Source organism: Pinus tabuliformis, chromosome Q (genome assembly GCF_031772625.1).
Source record: "Pinus tabuliformis cultivar Carrire ecotype Pingquan chromosome Q, CPIR1, whole genome shotgun sequence".
NCBI lineage: Eukaryota > Viridiplantae > Streptophyta > Pinopsida > Pinales > Pinaceae > Pinus > Pinus tabuliformis.
Window position 1 is genome coordinate 405,335,136 of NC_142296.1, and position 27,837 is coordinate 405,362,972.

The following is a 27,837-nucleotide window of genomic DNA, read 5'->3' on the forward strand; positions in this document are numbered from 1 at the left end:
GTCGACTTTCGAATGACATAATGTTTTCATACTGACTCTATTTGAGGTATTTCATACAACAATTGAAAGGTATCTGAGTGTAGAATAGATAGGTGGTGCAACACTCAAGCAACAAAGTATTAGCCCAAAAAAATCATTTAATTCCTCAAACTTATTATGGAAGGTTTCAGATCCCAATTCACCAAACTGGGCCCCGCTGATAAGAATGGTCCCATGAGCTTATTCCTCCAATTTTCCCACTCTCAAAGCATAAATATGGAAGAAAAATAATATAATGATCCAATCAAGATCATACTCCCCATTTTAGGAGGCTTTTGGTTCCCAACAACTTTTATTGAATGAGGTGAGGAAAATTTTCCTATACCTTCTCCTTGGAGTACCATTTAGCCTTTCCTAGAAGTTGTCCTTTCAACCCAATCTACCAAAGGTAATGCTACCCCTCTCTTGTAGTTCTATACATTTTTTACAAAACTATATCCTTTTTCAACTTTGAATGAGCACCTAGTGCTACATCCTATGTACAAGGTAGTACATCCTCCTCTTCTTGATCCAACATGGAAGTCTAATAGAGTTTCAAATTCTCTACATTCACACCTAAGTAAATGTGCATGTATGGCAGTAGAATGAATCTATAGGCATTATCTCTCACATTTTCTAGTATATTAAAGGGGACATATCGTAGAGCCTTGATTTTCTTACCAAGACCCTATAGCCTCTCCTTGTTCAACTGTAACCATACTTTGTTTCCCACCTTGAATGCCTTATATATTTTGTGTAGATCATGCATGGCCTTGTATTTTCTTGTGATCTCTTTAGTGTCTCCTTTACTTGTTGATCAATCTTCATGGTCTTATCAACAAATTTCTCTGCCCTTAAGGTAGCCCCAGTGAGATCCTCCCATAGTCCTCTTTGCTTCCCATATGCAATATCCAAAGGTGAAGGTGGAAAATATCCAAAATAAGTTTCAAATGGGGACTTACTCGTAGAAGTGTGGACTACTTTTTTATAAGAATATTGTATATATACCAAATTTTCATCCCAAGTCTTCAAATGCTTCTTATTATAACCCCTCAAAAGCTACACCAAAGACCTATTGACTACTTCTATTTTCCCATCTATCTGTGGATGAAATGTTGTAGACCTCTTCAAATTTGTGTCCATACTCTCCTATAATGTAGTCTAAAACGCACTAAGAAATATTGTGTCCCTATCTGAAATTATGTTCCTTGGTATCCCAAAATGCACTCAGACTTGTCAAAAGAACAAGTTCGCTACTGTTTCCCACTAATGGTATTTTTATAGGGAATTAAAACACATATTGTTGAACCTTCCAACTACCATGAACAAGTAGTTATGTCCCTTCTTGGTTGTTGGTAAACCTCTTACAAATTCTATGGAAATGCTTTCCCAACGATTAGGGGGGTATGAGCAAGGGATAGTATAAACCATGTTTCCTATTACTAGGCTTGTTAGCAACAAATCATGCATCCTCTTATGAATCTCGCTACATCTTCTTGCATCCTAGGCTAGTACACATACCTCTGCAAGTTTCCCACTTCCTTCTGTACACCAAAATTCCCTACAACCTTTGGGGTGTGACTAATTATAGTCGCTCACCTTTAGGAACAAATAACTTTTCCAACCTGTAAAGTAACCCATTCTAGAGATGATAGTCATTTGTGTTATCACTGTCATGCACATCACTTTGGATCTACAACTATTGAAACACATCCTTAAAGTCCTCATCCTCTATGTATGCCTCTTTATATGCATTGTGGGTGAAAGGATCCTTGTGCATTAGAGTTACTAAAGTTGTGACATTTGATGTGGGTGACCTTGAAAGCATGTCAACCAAATTGTTTGCGTCCCTCTTCTACTTTATCGCTAAATGAAATAGTTTAGAAAACCCATCCACTTGTAATGTTTAGTCTATTGTAGCTTACTTTGTTCCTATAGGTACAATTAATAGTGGTTGGTGATTAGAGTTGATTATTGTCTACTTTACCATTAGATAATTTTTCCACTTTGTAACAACTTGTACCAAGGAATAGAGCTCCTTGTATTAGTAGGGTAGTTAAGAACCACCCCATGAAATACTTCATAATGGTAGCATAAAAGTCTTCCTCCCTACACCAATACCACTCCCATAACATACCCACTCACATCTATCTCTACTTCAAAGGTTGTTGCAAGATCGATAATGCAAGAAACAATGTGTCACTGATGTTGTTCTTTAAGTTCCCAAAGGACCTCTACTAACCCTTTCCCCAATGGAAACTCTTACCATTTTTTGTTATGGAATGGAATGGTGCAATACTATTGAAAACAAGGTTATGAATTTCTTCAAGTACTATGTTGCCCCAACGAAACTCCTAGCCTATATGTGTGTGTGTGTGTGTGTTATTTTCTCATTATTTCCCCCCATGACCTCCTATGACCACTTCATGATGGCCTCTATCTTGGTAGGACTTATCTTCAACTCTCCTCCACCTATCACATATCCCAGATACACCAAAGGCTATTACGTAAAATCACACTTATTGAGATTTTCTAGCAGCTGGTGCTTCATCAATGACTCTGGAACCTACATCAAATGTGAGATATGCTCCTCCCAAGTAGCACTTCATACTAATATATTATTAAAATAAACAATAATAAATGAATCCATTAAAAGGTGAAATATATCATTTATTAGTGTCATGAATGTAGCTCATGCATTACATATGTCAAATGACATAACTAACCAAACAGATAGACCTTGTATGGTTTTGAAGGTGGTGTAGAAAATCCTGTAGATTCACAAGCTCATGCAATTTACTAAAGCACAGGACAAGAATGTAATTCTACTTTCAACCAGCGGAAGCCAATAGATCGATGAAAACAATAATAGAAAGAGGAAGATAAATCAATGGCACATAACACAATAAATATCTGGGGAAAGACTCAACTGAAAACCCCTACTATTTGTATTGCATTAAATCAAAAATCCAAGATGATTATACAATGCTTGTTCTCACAAGAACAATCCCAACACTCAGTATGATCAATCTCTCATCTCACAAGCAAGTTCAATCCAAACCTTAGCCTCTTCTTCTGCTCTCTAAGCCCCTATTTCCTTGAGCAATTCCTATGGCTGAATAGCCCATACTAATAGGAATCGAGTGCATCCAAAACTGCGCAATCCGAACTAAGTCCATTTCCTGATTGCATGCATGATCTATACAACTCAGTAAATCACACAACTAATATTACATTGTCCCTGCACTCTAGTCTCAACTAGGTCTTTCTCATAATCAACATGCATGAGTTTCTGATGAGGGAATCTTCAGTTAACTAGAGTGGCACTAGTGAATGCATTAGTGCACCAACTGACTGTTAACTCTCTATTAGTTCCACAAATAGTTTGGAACTAATTTAGCTGAACATAACTCAGTAAACTGAGTTATCTAATTACAACTCACACTTAAACTCATACTGGATCCCTAAAACTTAGGGAGAACATATACATGACTTCAGAAATACTTCCAACTCGGAATTCCTAAGCTAATTAAGTTAATTAAACTTAATTAACTATTTACAAGTTTCTATGAGAATAGAATTCAATTTTAATTCTCAGTTTAATTCAAGGACAATTTAAACTGGAATTTTTGGATTCTATTTTTAACATTTCTTATTGTTAGTTTCAACACTCCCTCTCAACAAGAAAGGAATTCAACTTGATCCCAATCTTGAACCTTTGAAATGATCTACATGCAACACTTCTCTCTAGTGTTTTTGCTCCAGCAACTCCAAAAAAAAAAAACATCCAACCTGAATCAGTATGATGCATCTGTCATTAAAGTCTTTGACTATTATTGCCTTTGTCGACTAAAAATTTTGTGCTTCTGTTGACTCTGCCTTTCTGCATTGTTGTCAACCCTTCTTTGCACTCTTCATTATCTGAATTCTCTAGCCTCTGTCACTCTGATCTCTGACTACATCAATCTCATTGATTCCTCCCACTACTAAGTACTTTGGGCTCCCATAGCAAGGTACGATCCATGAGATAAAACCTATCAATGGACCCTGCCCAATTTCAGCCCTCTTGGGACTATCACTTCACATCGCCCCACCTCACACAAAAAAAAAAAAACATCCAACCTAAATCAGTATGATGCATCTGTCATCAAAGTCTCTGACTACTATTGCCTTTGTCGACTAAAAATTTTGTGCTTCTGTTGACTCTGCCTTTCTGCATTGTTGTCAACCCTTCTTTGCACTCTTCATTATCTGAATTCTCTAGCCTCTGTCACTTTGATCTCTGACTACATCAATCTCATTGATTCCTCCCACTACTAAGTACTTTGGGCTCCCATAGCAAGGTACGATCCATGAGATAAAACCTATCAATGGACCCTGCCCAATTTCAGCCCTCTTGGGACTATCACTTCACATCGCCCCACCTCACAAAAAAAAGAAAAAGCATCCAACCTTAATCATTATGATGCATCTGTCATCAAAGTCTCTGACTACTATTGCCTTTGTCGACTAAAAATTTTGTGCTTCTGTTGACTCTACCTTTCTACATTGTTGTCAACCCTTCTTTGCACTCTTCATTATCTAAATTCTCTAGCCTCTGTCACTCTGATCTCTGACTACATCAATCTCATTGATTCCTCCCACTACTAAGTATTTTGGGCTCCCATAGCAAGGTACGATCCATGCGATAAAACCTATCAATGGACCCTACTCAATTTCAGCCCTCTTGGGACTATCACTTCACATCGCCCCACCTCACACCTGGAGGTATGGCTGCATGTGATCCCTCTACCCACTTGGTTCGAAATTTCCCCCTACTGGAGGTCTCTACATGAGTGGATGCCTCCATTTGATCTCCTCTCGGCTTCTCTAATTGTGGTTGCTCCACAATTGTCTGAGACTGCTTCTTCTGGGGTTGCATGTTGAGAGGTAATTTACTCTTCCTCTCAATGACCAATTCTCAACCTTTGCCTTTCTCCTCAAGGCTTTGCATGCATCTTGTACCTCAAGTGCATACAGGTTCTTGGCTAGCACACCAATATGTTTCATCTATCCCGCTGTCACGAAATTTTCTGGAAAATAGATGATTTTAAATCAGCGAATCTCCCTCATCCGAACTCCGATTCGACCAATTTGTTTTTTGAATTTGCGTATTTTTTTGCAAGGAATCCAGATCTGCTATTTGTTTCTAAAAATTTTGGACAAAAATTTTCATATCTTCTCTGCAAACGCGCGGCCAAAAAAAAATCCTGCTCTGATACCAATGTAGAAAATTTTGTAGATGCACAAGCTCATGCAATTTACTAAAGCACAGGACAAGAATCTACTTATACTTTCAACCAGAGGAAGCCAATAGATCGATGAAAACAATAATAGGAAGAGGAAGATAAATCAATGGCACATAACACAATAAATATCCGGGGAAAGCCTCAGTTGAAAACCCCTACTATATGTATTGCATTAAATTAGAAATCCAAGATGATTATATAATGCTTGTTCTCACAAGAACAATCCAAGCACTCAGTATGATCATCTCAGCTCACAAGCAAGCTCAAGCTAAACCTTAGCCTCTTCTCATGCTCTCCAAGCCCCTATTTCCTTGTGCAATTCATATGGCTAAATAACCCATATTAATGGTAATCCAATGCATCCAAAACTACGGAATCCAAACTAGATCCAGTTCCTGATTGCATGCATGATCTATACAACTCAGTAAATCATACAACTGATAGTACAATTTCCCTGCACTCTAGTCTCAACTGGGTCTTTCTCAGAATCGACAGGCATGATTTTTTGATGAGGGAATCTTCAGTTAACTGGAGTAGCACTAGTGAATGCATTAGTGCACCAACTGACTGTTAACTCTCTATTAGTTCCACAAATAGTTTGGAACTAATTTAACTGAACATAACTCAGTAAACTGAATTATCTAATTACAACTCACACTTAAACTCATACTAGACCCCTAAAGCTTAGGGAGAACATATACATGACTTCAGAAAGACTTCCAACTCGAAATTCCTAAGCTAATTAAGTTAATTAAAAATAATTAACTATTTACAAGTTGTTATGAGAATAGAATTCGATCTTAATTCTCAGTTTAATTCAAGGACAATTTAAACTCGAATTTCTGGATTCTATTTTTAACATTTCTTGTTGTTATTTTCAGCAGTTGGTCTTCCAAGTATCATATTCTATGACTTGAACCTAGTGATACCATGACTTTAAGTCCAACTTGGCGTAGTATTTGTCTTACTGAGACTAATATAGTAGATCATCTATCTTGGGAAATGGGTACCTGTTCTTGACAGTAATTATGTTTAATTCCTTGTTGTCAATACACGTCCACCAAGTCCCATCCTTCTTTGGCACAATTATAATAGGTGACCCACATGGTGAGGTACTTGGTCGAATAACACCTTATTTCAATAGCTTCTAGAACTACTTCTTCATCTCGTTTTCCTCTATCATAGACTTCCTATATAATCCAATGTTTGGCAATGGAGAGTATTAATGAAAATAGCTGGATATTGTGCTCCAATTCCCTCTTAGGTGGTATCCCTTTAGGCTCCTAGAACACACCCCTATATGCCTATAATAACTCTTCTAGTTGTTGTTTGTGTTCCTTAGTGCACCCCTCTATGAAGGAATTATATCTCATAAACTCTTCTACATACTAATTTTCTCTTAAAAATAAAATAAAAAATACTTCCTACTAGAGCCACATCCAATGCTACTTCATCGATAAAATCAACGCTAATAGTAAATTTGATTCTTCACTATTTTTTTACTTTTATCTCTACCTCCTTTTTGACCCACTTGAATGGATATGGGCTAGGATGGTCATGAGTCTCCAATGTTAGTTTCTTGACCACTACTACTATGAGATTCGACTATGATCCTAAGTCAAATACAACATCAATTTTCATCTTCTTGACCTATATATTTATATGGAAGATTCTAGTTGTTTCCTTCTCTTCCTGTTGTTGAAGGCTACTCAGATTCACCCCCTTTTTCATAGATGTATATACAATATTCTCATCCACATCCAAGTTTCTTTCCACATAATTACTCGAATACGTGGCCATGAGATTTTCTTCTTGGTGTCTCTCTTTCCATTCTTCAAGTTGAGCTTTAGATGCAACTTCCAACACTTCTCCTCTGCATGACCATAAATTTTATAATGGGTGCAGTGGTTGTTGGGATCTTTGCATTGTTGTGTTTTGGCTACTATGTTTTTGTATTCCCCCCTTTCCACTTCTTCTTCCTATCCTTCAAATTTTCTTGGTGTTCCTTTTGCTTTGACCCACTTGATTTCTCTTTCTTCTGGCCTATTTTCTCTCATTATTGTGCATATACACAAGCCTCATCCACCATTATGGGTTTGAACAACATCACTTGCTTCCATAGATGGTTATGTAGACCCCCCAGATACTTGAGTAGTATGTTTGGGTTCTTTTATACGATACCTAGCACTATTTCCATCTTCATAAATTCAATGGTTTGCTCCTATACACTATGCCCCTGTCTTTTCCTGACGTAATGCCACTGATTCCACTAGTTCTTTACATACTCGATAAGGTGGAAATGTGACTTTATGATATTTTTGAAATCTTTGCACTAGTCACTAGAGGATATCCCTCCAATTTTAGGATCTTGACATGGCTTCCCTACTATCTCAAGGCATGGCCCTCTAATTTCAGATAAGCAAATGAAATTTTTTATTGTCCTCTATGTGGTGAATACTAAAATAAACCTATAATTTCTACAACTAATGATTTAACTTCAAATCATCAATACCACCTTGATATGGCTTGATGTTGACCTTCACTTCCATATTGAATAGGTATTTTGAAGGGTTCATAGTACTCAAACTAGGTTGTTCATTTTCAAGTTCTTTCTTAGACTCCCTCTATGATTCTTCCCGATTCCCCAAGTTCCCCTCTAATTTGACCTCTAAGTTGAAACCTCCATCTTCTCTAATTTCAAACTTTTTCTTTAGAGCCACCATAAGGATATTCATGTCATGGTTGATATATAAAACCTATTCTTCTAGCCTTGAGAACCTCCTCCTTTGTCGCATCTTGAGAGTTATTAATAGATTCGTCCACCATAATTGGGGTTTTACAACTTTCTACTTAAACCTATCTAGATCACATGAAATTTCCCACAAAATACCTAAAGACACATGTTTTGATACCAATGTTATTTTTAAACTGTCGTGGATATTCCATTGGATATTTCATTACAAAAATCTACTTAAATATATTTGAAAATCTAAAATCTACACCATAAGGGTTAATGTTTCCTTAGATTTATGGATTCGTTAATTATTGTGTTATGCTTACACATGTAGTAAATAAAATAGATAAAATTGAATAAAACTTGCAAACCACCATAAACACAAGATATGATCTAAGAAACCCTTGCAGGAGAAAACCCAAATGGAAGGTGAGGTTGCTTTGCTCTCTCTTTCTCTGAATGGAAATGGATGCAAGTATAAAGGAATGAGACCTATGGCTCGTGGGATGCTACAACACACAAACCCTATATTTTTTCTCTTTCTTTATCCACTCTCTACTACTATGCTCATATATGGAACAAAATTCCCTCCCATCGAATGGAACCCCTTTTCCTTCTATTAACTCGATTATACACAGTCCAATAGCCTACTAGTGGTTAAGTTTGATTCCTTCAACTCTTAACTAGAATTAAAATATTGACTCTTCTAGATTATTCTTCATCATGATCACATGGCTATCCCCTTTTCCATGAATAATTGGGGCTAACGTTGCATCCTCTCGAATCATGGTCGTCAAAATAGGAAGGTCAAATTTTTAGTGGCATAAATTTTGCATATGGACTTTGATTGAGTTTTTTCTTGGACTATTTGAAGGGTATCTAGTTCTAGAATATAACTAGGGGTTACAATGCTTAAGCAACAAATTTGTATTCCCAAAAATTCCATATAATGCCTCAAACTACTTTCGGAAGGTTTCAAACCCAATTTGAAAAACTGGGACCCACCAATAAAAATGGTCCCCTAAGCCAATTCCTCTAATTTTTCCACTTTGAAAGCATCAATATTGATGAAAAATAATATAATTATCCAATCTGGATCAACCAAGATCCAACTAGAGAAAAAAATGCAAACAAATTTAAGTCAACTACCTTCACTCCAAGAATTGTTACTAAGGAAGTAAATAAAATGTTAATGGAAGAAGGACTTAAAATTAGTATTGAAATCTTCAAAGAGGAATAAAAGCATAGGGAGAAATAATTGGTCAATATAATCCTTCATTGGTTTTATCATTAGTGGCTGAGATTACTCTAGAATTGGATGTCATTCCATTAGCATGAATCTATTTTAATACAATTAGATGACTCTTGGTTTCATATTCCAAGAGGTACACTAGCATTTCATATTCACCTATCTATTTGTATTTCTCCTAATATTTACAAATTATTTACAATGACACCAAAATATTGAAGGATTATGTGTCCAACATACCCCCACCCCCCTTAAGCTGAAGGGGCGTTTGTGAGTCCAAGCATCATTTTTAAAGTTTCAAGCTTTTATATTTCAAGTGCTTTGGTGAATAGGTCTACAATTTGTAAATTTGTGGAACAATTTATTAAATTAATAGTCTTGGCCTTTACATGATATTGAATCAAATGATATTTTGCATTGAATGTGCTTGGTTCAATAATGAAATTTGGTATCATTGACCAACTTGATTACATAAGTATTGTCAACCAGAAGAGGAGTAGACTCACTTATTTTTCTTGTAAACATTCAAGTATTTCTCGAGCCACACGATCTCCTTTTTTTCTTCTGGAAATACCAAATGTTCTGCCTCTGTTGTGGAATCTACTAGAAATGACTATTTGCATGGCCTCCAGGAGACAACTTCTAATCCAAGACTCATGATATAGTGTGAAGTTGATAGTCCATTTTATTTGTCCCTGTCAAAGTCTAAATAAAAATATCCAATCAAGATGAAGTCATTACTTATGGATATTTGAGTCCAAATTCTTGAGTTCCCTTAAGTATTTTAGGGATCTTTTTGCAACAGAAAATGTCCTTCACAAGTGTTTTACATCAACTTGGAAATAATCCCAACAAAAAATGAAATATATGATCCAGTGGTGGTAGGGTAGATAAGTCTTGCTTCAAAATGTTTGTTCTTATTTGCATCCTAAAATCTATTCCCTTCTTTCAATGTAAGCTTCAAATTCTATTCCATTAGAGTCGATCGATGGTCACATTTATCCATGCCAAGCATGTTCAACAATTCTCCAATCTACTTCTTTTGGGATATGAATATGTACTTTGGATGTTAAGTCACTTCAATTCCCAAGTAGTAGTGAAGACGTCCCAAATATATCATCTCAAAACCCTTCTTCGACTATTCTTTTTATGGATGCAATATAGCTTTCATTGTTCCTATCACCACTAGATAATATCATCCACCACAAAATATATAATTGTTTTGCAAACTTTCTTGAAAAACATCGTTGCATCATTAAGTTTAAAGTGTTTGAAATTGAATTTCAAAAGATGCTCAGTTAACTTTTCATGCAGGGCTTGTGGTGCTTGTTTAAGTTCATACAAGGATTTGATGAGTTTACATACTTCATGTTATTATCCCTTCACAAGAAAACATTTTTTAAGACATGAGAACATTCTCTTTCAAGTCTCTATTTAAGAAAGTAGTCTTCACATCCATTTGATGGGTTTTTCATCCATTATGTGCTGCCAAGGTAAAGCGAGTTTGGATGGTGGACCAATTTGTTGTGGGGGAAAAGGTCTCCTCATAATCAACACCTTCCTTTTGTGCAGATCATTTTTCCATGATCCTTGTTTTTTTCTTGTACACCAACTTGTATCCAAATGGTTTAGTTCTAAATGGAAGTTCCACCAATTTCCATGTCCCATTCTTGATGAGTGTGGCATATTGCTTCTACATTGATTTTTTCCACTCAAAATGATTAGTAGATTCTCAAAAGAAAGTTAGCTCAAAATTATTATATAAATTCAATTCTCAATAATATTAAACATCCATATCATATACATCACGTAAATTGGAATTGTCTACATCACCCCCATCAAGTCTGGTGGAACCTTTGGTTCCCATTTTTCCAACTGCATCAAGATGAACAATTTCAAGTGCTTTGATGAGCCACTCTAATATACTTTTTTTATATGGTCCAGGTTGGTCCACTAATTAATATTTTACTACAGCAAAGCCTAACCTTCCAATCCTCCTAGTTACATCATTCATAGGATCTTCCTAAGATGAAGTGGTCAAAACTTCAAGAGGGAAAGTTGGTGCTTCAAATTGTTGGGTGTGTGTTATATTCTTTCCACGAATAGCCCCTATATTAGGTGGGCAGACCTACCTATGGTTTTGTGCATGGGTTTTACACATGGTTTTGGGCATGATGGTTTTCTACCCATGGTATCTTGTAGATCTGGTTAAGGGAACTATGGTTATGTTCTAATCCAAGGTTAATGGATTTGGGTTTATGAATTCTTCGATGTGTATATATATATGTGTTGTAACATTGAAAGGAATATAATGAAAAATCAATCTGGTAGTCTCGGCTTTGGGATCCAAGGGAAAATCTCTATGTATATCTATTTTATTTTTTATGCTCTTGCCATTGTTTATTTTTTGTTTTTTAGAATTCGTATGCAGGTAATTTCTGTACACGGTTAAAACCTACATTTGGTATTAGATTTGTTTCAGCTTCAAGGGGACGCCTTTGCTGCTGAGGGGTTTTGTTCAGGCCTGTGGTAGACTTTGTTCAGTGGGAGATCTGTGGGATCGATTCTTGCGGTGAAAGAAGATGGTGAGCAGTGGAAAGATAGAGATCGAGAAATTTAATGGTCATATTTTTCAGTTGTGGAAACTCAAGATGGAGGATCTACTGGTGGATAAAGATCAGTGGATCACGGTAGATCCTGGGTACTAAACCAACGGTAATGTCAGCTGGAGAATGGGCGAAGTTGGATCAAAAATCAAAGAGCTCAATATGGTTGTGTATCTCAGATTCAGTATTGTTCAATGTATTAGGGGAAACTACGACGAAGGCTTTGTGGGACAAGTTACGGACTTTGTACTAATCTAAGTCTCTCATGAACAAACTGTTCCGATAGAAAAAGTTGTATAACCTGAGGATGAAGGATGGAGACTCAGTGACAGGGCATCTGAACGCCTTTAATACTGTGGTAAGCTAGTTGTTATCTATTGATATTAAAATTTCAGATGAAGATAAGTGCATCAGTTTGTTGTGTTCTCTACCAGATTCGTGGGATAGTCTGGTTTTTGCAACAAGTAGCAATACAAATACCTTGAAGTTTGATGAAATATTCTCATCCTTGGTGTCAGAGGAGATGAGACGGAAAAATAGGGAGGGCCAGAATGGAGATGCCTTATCTGTACGAGGACAGTCCCAGAACAGAAATAAAAATAAGTCCTCGAGTGGGAGATCTAAATCTCCAGGAAAACCTATAAAGGTATGTTGGAAATGTGGAAAGGAAGGACACTTCAAAAAGGACTGTAGATCTAAAGCTCCTGAGAAAGGAAAGGGATCTGATGATGCTCCTTCTGCAAAGGCGAAAACCACCTCAAATGAAGGTGGGGATGTGTACTTGGTATCTTTTTCAAGTACACATGTAGATCATGAGGCATGGTTGTTTGACTCAAGTGCATCCTTTCACTTCACTCCTCATAGGGAGTGGTTCCACGACTATGAGAAATATGATGGTGGTGATTTATTCTTAGGGGATGACAGGAAGGCTAGAATCGTCAGATGTGGAAAATTCAAGTTGAAGTTGCAAAGTGGAAGGCTTAGAACACTTCTAGGTGTTCTGCATATTCCTCCATTAGCCAGAAATCTTATTTATGTAAGCAAGATGGATGATGCAGGTGTAAAAATAGTGTTTAAGAAAGATACCTGCAAGATGGTTTGGGGAACATTGGTATTGATGCAAAGAGTTCAAATTGGAACTCTATACAAACTTCTGGGCAGTACTATTATTGATGGGTGCAACAGTTTTGTGGTTACTGAAAGTGGAGCAGAAAATCTAGTGGTCTCTGGAGAAAAGACCATGCTATGGCATCAAAGGCTTGGACATATTGGAGAGAAAGTCCTTTGAATACTTCATAGTAATGGTATGGTAGAATGTATGTATATGGGAAGCAGAATCAGGTGAGTTTCCCCTCTAGTGCTAAGAGGGCGAAAGGGATATTAGAGCTTGTGCAAAGTGATGTGTTTGGACCTATGTCGGTTCCATCATTGGGTAATTTTGTGTACTATGTATCATTTATAGATGAATTCTCAAGGAATACATGGATATATTTCCTCAGGATGAAATATGAATTCTTTGACATGTTTACATAATTTAAGACTCTCATGGAAAACCAGTCAGAGAAGAAGATAAAGGTGTTGAGGACAGATAATGGTGGAGAGTTCTACAAGAAGGAATTTGAAGATTTTTGTAGTAAGTGTGGTATAGCATGATAGAAGACTACTCTATACACACCTCAACAAAACAGAGTTGCGAAAAGAATGAACATGGTGTTGATGGAAAAGGCAAGAAGCATGCTCAGTGGTGCTGAGTTAGGACAGAAATTCTGGGCAGAGGTGGTAGAGAATGCATGTTACCTGGTCAACAGATCACCTTCATCAGCGTTGGAGGATAAGACTCCACATGAGGTATGGACTGGTAAGAAACCCTGTTTTTCACATCTAAGGGTATTTGGATGTGATGCTTATGTACATGTTCCAAAAGAAAAAAGAACCAAGTTGGATAGTAAATCTAAAAGGTGCATATTTATTGGGTATAAGGGTGGTTTAAAAGGTTATAAGCTTTGGAACCCAGAAACAAAGAAGGTTGTGTACAATCAAGATGTGTTGTTTAGAGAGTTGAAAGATGTTATTAAACATGAAGTTCTACTGAAGGAACCTGAGAAGATAGAGTTTGAACTAAAGGAGGAAGAATTAGACTCTACAGTAGAAGAGGAATCAGAAGATGAAGAGTCACAAACTCCAGCTGTGAGAATATCAGTTCGAGAAAGAAGGAAACTAGAAAGGTATAGTCCATCTACTTTCTTTTCAAATTTTTCTTTATCTATTACTGATGATGATCCCAGGACTGTCAGGGACGTAGTAGATTCAGAGCATGGAAAACTCTGGAAAGAGGTCATGGTTGATGAAATGGCATCTTTGGACAAAAATGAGGTTTGGGATCTGGTGGAGTTGTCAAATCGAAGGAAACCCATTTGAAGCAAATGGGTGTTTAAGAAGAAGATGAATGCAGAGGGCAAGGTGGAGAAATACAAAGCTTGGTTAGTAGCAAAAGGTTATTCCCAGGTGTCGAGAATTGATTTTGGTGATATTTTTTATCCCATTTCCAAGGTAGCTTCTATTAGATTACTTTTATCTATTGATGCTCCTTTTGATTTTCAAGTAGAACAGATGGATGTGAAGACAACATTTCTTCATGGGGATCTAGAAGAAGAGATCTACATGAAGCAACCTGAAGGCTTTGCAGTGAAGGGTAAGAAAGAACTGGTATGCAGGTTAAAAAAGTATCTGTATGGGTTAAAATAGTCACCAAGGATGTGGTATCATAAATTTGATACATTTATATGGGGACTTGACTTCACCAAAAGCACAATAGATCACTGCATGTATTTTAAATTAATTGGTGAACATGTTATTTATCTAGTCTTATATGTGGATGATATATTGCTGATTGGAAATGACAAAGAAATTATCTAGGATTTGAAGACCCAATTTTCCTCCAAATTCGACATGAAGGATCTTGGTGCTGCAAACTATATTTTGGGCATGGAAATTAAATGATGTCAGGCAAAGAGGAAGCTATGGTTAAACCATAGGAAGTATGTTGAGAGAATACTGAAAAGGTTTAATATACAGGATAGTAAACCAGTGAAGGTTCCTATTCCTGTAGGTGTAAAATTATCTGCTAAACAATGTCCTAAGACACAAGAAGAGGAAGAGGACATGTCCTGTGTTCCATACGCAAGTGTAGTCGATAGCCTAATGTATGCAATGGTTTGTATTAGACCATACATTGCACATGCAGTGGGAGTATTGAGAAGGTTTATGTCAAAACTAGGGAAGGAGCATTGGACAACAATGAAGCGAGTTTTCATGTATTTGCATGGCACTAGTGATTATGGTCTGTGCTACCAAGGAAGACCACGATTGGATAGAGTTTTTGACATTCATGGATTTGTTGATGTAGACTAGGTTGGACATCTGGATCAGAGAAGATCTACAAGTGGATATGTATTTAACCTATTTGGAGGTGAAGTTAGTTGGATGAGCAAGAGACAGCCTATAGTGGCACTTTCAACTACAGAGGCAAAATACATGGCAACCACTCGTGCAAGCAAGGAAGTAGTTTGGCTGCAGAAATTGTGTTCAAGTATGGCATTAGTACAACGAGCTATAAGGATAGATTGTGACAGCCAAAGTGCAATTTTCTTGGCAAAGAACCCTGCTTATCATTCAAAAACAAAGCACATTGATGTTCAATATCACTTTGTGAGGGATATGGTTGAGGACAAAAGGGTGTTGTTGGTAAAGGTGGACACTTTGAAGAATGTTGTTGATGCATTGACAAAGTCTGTGAGCACTGAGAAGTTTTCTTGGTTTAGAGAAACAATGGGTGTTGTAGGGTTGGACCAATGACTAAGCTCTCCTGTGACCCCCTGTATGGAAAATAAAATAACAAGTGGGAGAATGTTGGGTGTGTGTTATATTCTTTCCACGACTAGCCCCTATATGAGGTGGGTGGACCTACCTATGGTTTTGTGCATGGGTTTTGCACATGATTTTGTGCGTGATGGTTTTCTGCCCATGGTTTCTTGTAGATCCGGTCAAGGGAACTATGATTATGTTCTAATCCAGGTTTAATGGATTGGGGTTTATGAATTATTAGACATGTATATATATGTGTTGTAGCATTGAAAGGAATATAGTGAAAAATTAATCTGGTAGTCCCGATTTTGGGATCTAGGGGAAAATCTCTGTGTATATCTATTTTATGTTTTATGCTCTCATCATTGTTTATTTTTTGTTTTTTAGAATTCGTATGTAGGTAATTTTTGTACAGGGTTAAAACGTACACAAATGGAGATTATGGAGATTGATCCAATATAGGGACTACCCTTCAATATCTGGAATATCATTATTAAATTCATGGTATGTCTTTACATGAGTAAATCTATCAAGTTGATTAAACTATTGATTGAAAATTTTGTCAGTCTTGAAAGATTCAAGAAAAATTATACCTTTGGATAGAATAAACTTCTTGTTTACCTAATCATAAAGATAATATTCCCTAGTGGTATTTCAATACCCCAAGAAGATGCACTTTTGACTCCTTGCATCAAGCTTGTTTAGTTGTTCCTTGGGAATCAAAGCATAGTAGGTGGAACCAAAAGCCTTGAGATGCCCCATCAAAGGAATGCAACCATACCACATTTCATAAGGAGCCTTATTTGTAATATCATGATGTAGATACATGATTTTCACATATACTACACATATAACCATATCAACCAAAATATCAACTGTACATTTTTTAAAAACATCGTGGAGTGAACCATATTCAAGATAGCCTTGTTCATTTTTCCAGCTACACCATTTTGTTGAGGATTGTATGGTATGGTGGTTTGGTGTTGAATCTCACGCTAAAAAATATAATTTTCAAACTCATTAGATGTATATTCTCTTCCATTATTAGAATGAAGAGAGCTAATATGTGATTGTGTTTTAGTTTGAATCCACACATGAAATTTTCTAAAAGTTTCAAAATATTGAGATTTATCTTCAACAAGTACATCCAACAAATCCTAGTGTAATCATCAATAAAATTCATCATATATTTATTCCCATTTGTAGATAGAACATGTATGGGGCCACATAAATCATAATGTATCAATCCAAGTTTTCTACATGCTCTAGAAGTGGAATAATGGAAGGGTCGTTTTCTATGTTTCCCAAGGATACATCCATCACATTTCTTTAGTTTCCTAAGGGTAGTAGGTAAACAAGAAAACCATTATTAAAATTAAACAAAGGATTTCATAATTAATGTGTCCAAATATAAAATGCCATATAAGACTAGATAGTAATGTACCTACATTGTGATGAGAGAGGTATGCAAATTTTGTGCATGAGAAGATTACCTTTCAACTCCAACATTCTTTCATTCTCCACTCTAGCCATGACAATCTTGTTGTCAAAGGCCTTACTTATTGCTACTTTTCCATCAAATATATGAAAGGAGTGGCTTTCTTGTCAAATGTGCACAAGGGACAAAATGTCTCTTTGCAACTCTGGAAGAAAAAGTATATCATGCAGAAGATAATCAGGGAATCTATTTAGTTTAATCCCAATGGTGCCAAGTCTTGAGGGTTTTAGATGGTTTATCTACAAAATACAATATGCCATGATTCTACATTGCCATCAATATCTTCAAATTAGTCTCTCCAAAAGGTCATGTGACATGTTGCACGTGTGTCAAGTAGCCAAGCATCTTTCCAAGAAGCAAATGAAGTGTGAAATAAATCTTTAGTTACTCCAATATTGCAATGGTAAATAGTGTAATGAGTAGATTCAAGTGATTTATCTTTTTCTAGATATAACATTTTATCTCTATCTTCTTTCTACTCTTATTTTTTTGATCTTATCCCAATGGATTATGCATGGCAATGCATCATCTTCATTTCTACTACAATGTGCACAATGACTAATAGTTCTCTTACCACAGTTGTGTCTACCCCCTTTGTCTAAGGTTCTTTATTTCACATCCTCTTTTATTGCTTTCTCCTCTAAAGAATCGTGTGATTGAACTTTCCTTTTTGAGCAAGGAATATGATTTCTTCATGGGGTTGAGCTATTGTCTTCCTCTTTCTAAAATTTTTCTCACATTCTAGAAATGTATCCACCAAAGAGCCAAATATAATAAACTTTAGTTGGACACTAACTTATAGGGATTAAACATACTGAGAGTATGTAGGGTAGAGGTCCATGATGAAAGTTGGGAGAGAAAGATCTATTTTTAATCTTCTGGCATCTATGTCATGCATGATGGCTTTGCTCTTAGAAGCTAAGGCCATGGGGCCATCATCAATTTCACTTGTAGTTGCACAATCTCCAATTTTGAGTGCAAGTGATACAAGTCTTTTAACTTCTTTAGAGCACCATAAGAATATGTAATGGAAACAATATGGCAACTCACCTCTTTTCCTAGCAATGTTGTAATCAGGGCACAAGCTTTATTGTTCTTATTCTTCCTTATGGATAGCTCATCATCTAATGTAGGCTTCTTAGGTCCAATGTCCTCCTTCACATATGTCATTTGAAAAATCATTGAAAATGAGCTTTTGTTTGATCTTCCTGGACCCTTCTTTTCATTTTACCTTACCAACTAGCATCATGCCAATAATTGAAATGAGGGAATGCATCTTCAAACATAACAAAATCTTTGCTAAAATAATTGAACTAGCCCAACATTATTGGGCTTCTCAAGTTATTTGCTTGAAAAACCATCCAATCCAACAAGCTTAAATCCACCAAATCAAGCTTCATCACAAAGGAAAATTCTAATATAGTGGTCCATTTAAAATGTTTTCCGGGAAAAAATTAGAATTGTAGAACCAAAATATTATATTATTACATCTTCAAAGTAGAAATCTAATAAATGAATAGGTGGAAATTATATATCAAAAAATGGTAATCTTTAATGGCTCTTCTATTTTAGAAAACAGAAGCTTAGGTCCTTTCATTGTGAATCCTTCTAGCCACTTGTATATCCATGTGCATAATAGTAACATTATTAGCATGAATGTCACACAAGTTTGTACCCTCAAATAGACCCACAAGTTATGCCTCAATGATCTTCTATAGAGATAAAATGACATGGATCTAGAAATGCATATCTATCTTAAAATCATATGAAATTTCTTGAACCAATATATGAAAAGTTAGCTTTCTAGTAAGAAGCTCAGTAATTTTATGATATTTTCAAATTTCATAAAGAGAAACAATTATGGGATGAGTACTAGAATCTTTGAAGCTTAGGCCTAAGGATCAATATAGTGAAGATTAGGAGGTTAATCTAGGCCAAGGAGATTCAAAATGAAACCCTTTTTATAACCTTTATTTTTACATACGCTGATTGAAAGATGATGTCATGTGAACTTAACTAGTTCAAATGGGGCATCATAATAACAAAAGAATGTGATAAAAATCTTTGCATTTCCTATAGTTAGAAGGTGTACAGAGCTTGGAATTAATAAAGAAGGAAATTAACTTTGACAATGATGGGCTTATGGATCTCTATGAAGTCATCCACTTCTATACAAAAGGGAATGAGGTTACGGGAATATTGATTAGAGTGGAATGAAACTAGGGCTTAGGGAGAGCACTTGGGTGTAGGATAGGAGAATTGGGGTTATGAAGAGAAAATGAGCATGACTTTCAACCTCTATAAAAAAATTTAGGATGGAAAGGAAACAAGTGTGAGGCACTAACAACCTATGAAAAAAATCTTCCATTATGGTTGACAAGGATCTATAATCATCCAAAAGATTCCTGGAGGGGGTAGAGAATTCTAACAAAGGGCAAAGAATGAAGTAGATCACAGAGTTATAATCTTTCTTTGATACCATTATTAGAGATAATTCCAAAATTAGATGTTGTTCCATTATTGTGAATCTATTTTAATATAACTAGATGACTCTTCGTTTCATATTCCAAGACGTCCATTGGCCTTTCATATTCACCTATCTATCTGTACTTCTCCTAACATTTACAAATTATTTACAATGGAAAACAAATCCCAAAGGAATGTGTGTCCAAAATTTACATTTCATTGAAAAACAATTTAATTAAGGTAATTGAAGAAACAAGGAGTATAAGGAAAGTCTTAAGATTTTTTAATTCTACTTTTCTAGCACTCGTCTCAAATAGGGCCAATCCATACACCTTTGATAGTTCAAAATAATATCCTTGTGTGACTGTAAATACAAAATCATGGCAAATATTTTAGTTGTAAAGGTGAAGAAAATTTTCTTAGAGGTTATTTCTTAGAAATAGTTTAGATTTCTAGTTGGAAGACAAATTCCTAATGCTATTGGAATAGCTAACTCCATAAAACAAAGAAACTTGCAACAATGGTTATGAAAATTGATATGTTAAAATCATATGATAGACCAAGTTGGCTCTATATCAAATTGCTTGCTCCTCCATATGGATTTTGACCTTCTAATTGCTATATGGATCTTGGGTTGGATAACTTCAATTTCTTTTGTGGGTTTGATAAATAGGTTACCATCTAAATTTTTAACTCCTACAAGGAGATTGATAAAAATATGTCTTTTGTCTGTTCTATTGTTTTTACTTATTGTAGAAAGTTTAATGGAGCAATTCTAGAAGCTAGAAGGGTGAATCCAATAGGTGCTTACACTTAACATTTGAGTAAACCTATAAAGAGATAAGTTGGAAATACAATTTAAAAAATAGTTTTATTCTTTTTCCTCCAAAAATAGTTATCCTTGGGAATGACATCATCATCTTGAATCTTATTGGTTCTTTTAAAATTGATTTTGTTAGTACATTTTTTTGTTTTGAGTCTCAATTTTTACCTTAAAATTCCCCTGGTGATACTTATCTTTATCATAAATTTTAATATCAACAAACAACAACTAGTTCATCATAGTTTCGAAGGAATTTAAATGCTCTATCATCAGGTCTCTATCATTCATCCTTGGGAGGTGTAGTTTTTTTGAAAAAGAAAAATTATTTACTAGGGACTTGCACTAATACAAAGCCCCTAACTTATAACATAATGTCTTGGCTGTAATTTTTCTTGAAGCATTAAGTAAACACTAGATCTAAAAGACACAACTACATTGTGTTCTTTTCCTTTCTATCCATCTTTGTCCAGTGTTTTGTTGATATACTCATAGGTCTACTATTGGGATCCACTATGCTTCATTGTTCATTGTCTACCAAAAGGTCTTCCATCTTGAGCTTCCATATCTCAAAGCTTTGCCCATTAAATTTCTCTAGTTCAATTTTAAAATTACCTGTCATTCTCTTCTAGCACAATAAACACTACAAAGCTCATGTTAAAATGAGGTTTATCATAAAACCAAGATAATCTAATGTTCAGCAGAAAAACATCCCCTAAAGCCAATAATCACTATTCCAAATGTAGGTTTTAAACTAGTGACAACAAAACAATCCACATAAATCATTTGTAAACTGTAAGGTAAATAATAACAATAGTACATAATATTTAGAAATTTACCCTAAAAGCTCACCTGAAATATAAAAATAAAAAATAAAAATTACCCTTACAACTTACCATTGCTGTAAAAATAATACATGTCATGTAAAGAAAGAGTAACAGTATAAAGAATATAAAACACCCCACACAAAACTCATCCTACAAACACAGAGCTAAACACAGAGCTAATTGCATAAAAAAATGCAATACATATTCAAGAAGATGCTCAAGATATAAAGATTACTACGTATGCCATATAACTTTTTGGAGATGCATTGAAAGTGGGGCCAATTGCTTCAAAACATTACTTTCAGTGATATACGCTCTCGAAGAAGAAGACAAGACAGATTGGCAAAGGTTCTCGACTCAGAGATGGGAGATCAGCCATCTCCTCATTCAGATTGTTGATGGATAGACAGGGTTAGTTTTCCTTTCTTGCAATAAGGATGCAGAGATACTGGGAAAGAGAGATCCGTAGTATATGAAGGTGCAATTTCTTTTTTAATATTGTTTTTTCAGAACATTTTTTTATAACTTCAACATGCTACAAGGAGCAGAAGAAGAAATCTTGAAATCCTGGTTCCAACTCTTTTCCTCGTTTAACATAAATTAGTACGGATTTAATTCTAGAGATTATTAAACATACTGCCACGAGCAGAAGAAGAAATCCTGAAAGGCTGGTTCCAAGTAGCATATAATATTACAGATTAAATGCCAAAAGGTTATGGTGACCGGACACTAGTAAATATGTGCTGTTCAATCTTAATTATGTCAAATGATCAATGAGGAGGCACTTCACACATAAGAAATTAAATTATAGCTGCACAAAGATAGATGACAATGCACATACCAGAGAACATTACTAACTTGTCGCTGTGGAGGCCCTCGAAACTCAGGGTTTACTCTATGCTCCACAATCCATACAGCAGCTCCCATGATGAGAAAAAAAGCACCAGTCGTACACCACATCCCTGGTGAAAATGGACGCAAGAAAGCCCATGGATTCGATTCTATCTCGTTTGCACGAACCACTACAACCAGGCCTGTTTCTATGTAAGGCTGTGTGAAGTCCACAATTTTCGACCGATTTTTCACAATAAGAACGTCTCCAACGACTGCATCATATTTCTGCAGGAGTTCAGCTATGAAAAACTGCACATAAGTAGCATGCATATGTACTTATTTTCAAAGAATACGTGGTTAATTATCACAAGGGGAAACGCATTTTCACATTAACAATTAGGTCCCCAACCAATTTAGGAGTCATCAAAGTTTAACACATACTAACCTGTAAAGCGACCTGCTCCACGAGATCGTTGTAATTGGGTGTAGAATCCCCTGTTCCATAAGGTCTAAATGTGTACTGAACAGTATAAGGAAGCGATTTCACTGCAGCCACAAACACATCAATACAATATCCTTTTACCGCGTTGCTGCCTTTCACTGTTGTCACAAATTCTTTGAACCCTGTCTTTCTTGGCACCACAATCACAAGTTGGCTGCCATGAACCCAACCCCGTGGCACTGTTTTGCTTTGACCAGGCCATATAATACCAGAGACTGTTAGATTTATATGAGATTCATTATTACTGATGGTAGCTGTATATTCTGGAGGGGTAACTGATAAACCAGTTTGTTTTGACCAGAAACCAATGCTGCGGAAGCCTTTACCAACTACATTGATAATCTCAAATGCAGAGCTCATCAAGTTCCCTTTTTTGTCCAAGAGTACAGGACCTGCAATGCCGTTGAAATTAGTTTGTAATATTATCTTTTGTAACTGTGCACCTCCTTCAAAGACCTTCAGTTCTGCTAGTTCTGATTTGCCTCCGCTCTGACTTGATAGAGAAGATGGTTCTGCAAAAGAGATATTTCCTCCTTGTTTGAAGTAAGTTTTGAGAGAGTGAGCAATCATCAATATACTGTCATAAGCATATAGTCCAAATGCATTCAAGGAGGTGTTAACCATATTGTCTGTTTGTAAATTTTTCCACCTTTGTGCAAATACACGCTGCTGTCTTGAATTTGGAGTATGTGGACGCAGGCTGATTAAACCTTGAAGTGACTTCATGATGCCTTCTTCAAGTAAACCAGAATCTAAAACAGAAGATAGCCAATCTGTGGCTATCCAGACATAGCCGGCGCTCAACATACCAATGTCTTTGACTTCATAAAAAAGTTTAAGGCCAGCATCTGAATACATGTGGACTACAAAAACTCGTGTATCCATCGAAGCCAAGTTTGTCAACATATCACCCATCTGGCTTGGGCCAACTCCAGGAATCATAGCTGCCTTATTGGAAATCTTTGCTCCCACATTTGCCAGAGCATCCCCTAATGCAGAAATTCCATTTCTCCCATGGTCATCATCCATATACACGGCAACAACTTCTTTCCAGCCAAAGGAATCCACAAAATCTGCAATTGCTTCCATCTGAGAAACATCACTGTAGGTCATACGATTAAAATAAGGGTATTCATATGATGTCAGAGTTGGATCAGTAGCTGCAAAGGACAAAAGTGGTATTTGAAGTCCATTTGCTATATGAGATACAACATGAGCAAGGTCAGAGTATTGTGGACCTATTATTGCCACCACATCCTTTTTCATTAACTCCAAAGCTGCATCAAGACCAGTTATTGCATGAAAAACATCAGAAATTATAAATTTTCAACTATGCACTGGTTAACAATACATTAAATTATATTTCAAAGCTCTAAATTGGCGTACACTTTGAGAGATTCCCAAGTTGGATTCACAAAAAGAACAAAAACCAGTTTCAGTAGCTGCATAGTTGTTAGGGAACATGTAGCAGTTGATATAAAAAAAATAGGAGCTGGAACAGTTCTCCACTAAATTCATATGAGAAACTGTTAGACTCAGCAGCAGCAACTGTACTGATACTTTAAGACTTTTCTTTCTTTCAGGTATAAGTGTTCAAACGTAACTATACTGTCAATAATCATTTCCTTTGCTGGTACTAGGATTTATTATACTGGTTGCATCCATGTCAAAAATGATATTTACAAATGAAACAAGAAATGATATAACTTTACTACAGAGATTCTACAGACTGGATTATGGCTCATAAAATTCCATAAGACAAGATGATTAGCATATCCTATTTCCTCTCTAAGACAGCATTTACATCTTTCTGCTCCAACAACTAACAGGATTTGCTCACCGCTCGTCACTATGTTTCACAACCCCTTTTGCTTCCCGATCGGTGGTGGAGGCAGACAGGACAACAAACAACATAAAACAAAGTTGTCTCCTCACTCTGTTAGTTAATGTGATACTAGCGGATCACATCCAACAGTTTGATTGCCAATGTTTAGACGATTCCAACAGAGGCTGGCCGATGGCTGGGGCGTAAATGGGAATGGTTTAACGGGGAAAGGTTCTCGTCCCTGTTAATACACGAAGACTAAAAGAACTCGAAATCATCAAGTATGACTCTATGGAGCCTTTTCCTTGGAAACCGAACTCTTCCTTAGCTCTGTGCCTGCCTGATAAACCTGCAATGAAACAAATCTGTTGTACGACCCAACGATCTCACACATCAATAACACAGGAATTTACCAAAATCACATATATTGATTCTATCTCAAACATCAATAACACAAGAATTTACCAAAATCACATATATTGATTCTAGAAGGGAAAGATAAAATAATACAATCGCGTACAGTCCCTTTACACAGATCTCTCCAAATCTCACTCCCTCTCTAGAATCCTGATTATTACATAAAAGAAACACATTAATTCTCGTTCAATTCCAACAACCCAAATCTGTCTCCTATATTATCTGACAGAATCCCAAACATAACTGAATAATCTTTTTTACATTGAAACTAATTAATTTTCTAACAATTTTGATTATAATTCAAATAACTTAGTAACTCAACTTCCTTTGAAAATAAATTAGAGAACTGATTCCGTTAGTAAATGGGTTTTTGAACAAAGGAAGTCAAAGGTGAATTTGATTGGTAGATGTTCAGACTCGTAGTGAAGAAAAGAACCTTTTTTTAGCTTCTTAATATTGGTGTTATCGACTTTGGACATCGATGTAGTATCTTCAACGAGTTGTTTCTTCCATTTGACTAAATACTAAAGATACTCCATACCTCTTGTTTTCCTGACTACCTTCTAACTCAAGATTGTTTTAATTTCCTTATGAGCTGCTTTGAGCAATTGCTTCTTCCACTTGCTGATTTGAACTTCATCACCTACAAGTGCATCTGCTGAAACACCATCTAGTTCCTTAAAGGGGTATAGGTCTGCTACATTAAAAATTGGTGACATTCCAATGTCCTGAGGAAGTTCAAACTCATAGGCATTGGAAGACAATTTCTTTAGAATTTTGCAGGGACCAATTTTCTTGAGCTTAAGTTAGTTGTATGTTCCCATAGGAAACATTTCCTTCCTCAAATATGTCATTACTAGGTCACCAACTTCAAAATCCAGTTGCCTTATTTTCATATATGCTCATTGTTTGTACTTCTTGTTGTTTTCGTGCAATTGTTTCTTGACTCTTTCCTGTAACTCTTGCATACTTACTGCAAAATATTCACTTTTTGCACTTATGAGCTCTTGTTTTCCCAAATACCTTAATTTATACACTCCCTTGAGGTGCATTCCCTACAATATTGGAAATGGGCTCATCCTTGTACTCCTATTAGGTGAGTCATTGTAGGCAAACTCAACTTGAGAAAGTATCTAATCCCACTCCTTGGGATGTTCATTTACCAAATTTCTCAGAATGTTGCCAAGACTTCTATTTACCACCATTGTCTATCCATCTGGTTGGGGGTGATAAGTTAACCTAAAGTTTAAAATAGTGCCTAGTTTCCTCTATAAAATTCTCCAAAAGTGGCCCATACGTCTCATATCCCTATCTCATACAATGCTTTTGGGCAATCCATGCTAACTTACAATTTCTTTAAAGAATAAAATTGCCACACCATTAGCATTAGTAGTTCTTGTACAATCAATAAAATGTGCCATTTTGGAAAACTTATCCACAACAACAAAAATGGAATCATTACTTCTTTGTGTTCGAGATAAACCCAAAACAAAATCCATATTGATAGAATCCCAAGGCCTGTTGGGGATTGACAATGGCTGGTAGAATCCTACATTCTGACTCTCTCCCTTTTCCCACTAACATACTCTACATCTTTCCACAAATTTTTCATATTAGCTTTCATACCTTGCCAATAATAAAAAAGATTTAGTACAACAAAAGTTTTATTAGCTCCAATGTGTCTTGCCAATCCTCCATTATGCTTCTCTTTGATCATGTTGTCCATCATGGAACATCTAAGAATTAAAAATTTACTGCCCTTGAAGAACAAACCTTCTTTGATCATGTAACTTGACCATTGAGGTGAATTCAAGTTCACTGAGTTTTCACATGTTGCATAAGCTGTTTTGAAATGTACATCACTATTACATTTCTTTGAGTTCAACAAATCTTGAAACACATAATTGAAATTCTTGTAGAATTAAATTAATCCTACTTAAAGCATCTGCTACTTTGTTTGATGACCCACTAGTATGTTTTAATACAAAAATGAAATTTTGCAAAAATTCCACCCATTTGGCATGTCTCTGGTTCAACTTTGTCTCGCTACTTATAAATTGCAGTCCATGATTATCCATAAGAAAAAACAAATTCCTTGGGCATGAGATAATGTTGCCACTTCTTCGAGGCCTTCACAATAATGTAGAACTCATATCATATGAAGAGTACTTTTGTTTTACCTCATTTAATTTTCACTAACATAAGTGATTGGTCGCCCATCTTGGCTCAACACAGCTCCAATAACAATTTTGTTGGAATCAATTTCAACTTGAATCACCTTTCCAAAGTCTGGCAATGCTAAAGCGGGAAGCTTTGTAATTATTTTATTCAACAATTTAAAATTGTAATCTACTACTACAGTCCATTTGAATGATTTATTATTCTCCTTAATAGTTTCAACAATGGGTGCACACAAACTATTGAAATTCTTTATAAATTTTCTATAGAACCGGGAAAGACCATGAAAGAATCTTACCTTAAACATGTTTCTTGGAACCAAGTGGTTAATTATCACCTTCACTTGATCTTAGTCGATTTTCAATCCACCCCCTGAAATTTCAAATCTCAAGTACACCAACTCATTCTTAATGAAGCTGCATTTCTTTAAAATTATCAACAATTTCTCTTGTTGCAAAGTGCTCAAAACTAACTTGAGGATCCTCCTTTGTTTGGTTGTACACTAAAATGTCATCTAGATGCATAATCACAAATTTTCCTGTAGAATCCTTTAAAACTTCATTCATCAATATCATAAAGGTATTTGGTGCATTTGTAAGACCAAAGGTCATCAAAACCCACTCACACAGTGCATGATTTGTCTTAAATGCAGTTTTCCACTCGTCATGATCTAGAATTATGCAGGAACGCAACAAAACACAAATATAAACA

General features: G+C 35.9%; 1 protein-coding gene across 4 annotated transcripts in view; it reads right to left on the reverse strand.

The window, feature by feature from the left end:
• Positions 1-27,837, reverse strand: part of LOC149219893 (glutamate receptor 3.3-like) — a 134,700-nt gene that overhangs the window by 5,931 nt on the left and 100,932 nt on the right. For 3 of the 4 annotated variants that reach the window (XM_089384523.1, XM_089384522.1, XM_089384525.1), the window contains 2 exons: positions 22,650-23,983; positions 22,212-22,513 (listed from right to left, as the gene is read on the reverse strand). In XM_089384523.1, the coding sequence (XP_089240649.1) occupies positions 22,212-22,513; positions 22,650-23,983 (1,636 nt within the window). The remainder of the gene's footprint in view (positions 1-22,211; positions 22,514-22,649; positions 23,984-27,837) is intronic. The other variant, XM_089384524.1, reaches the window with a different exon arrangement.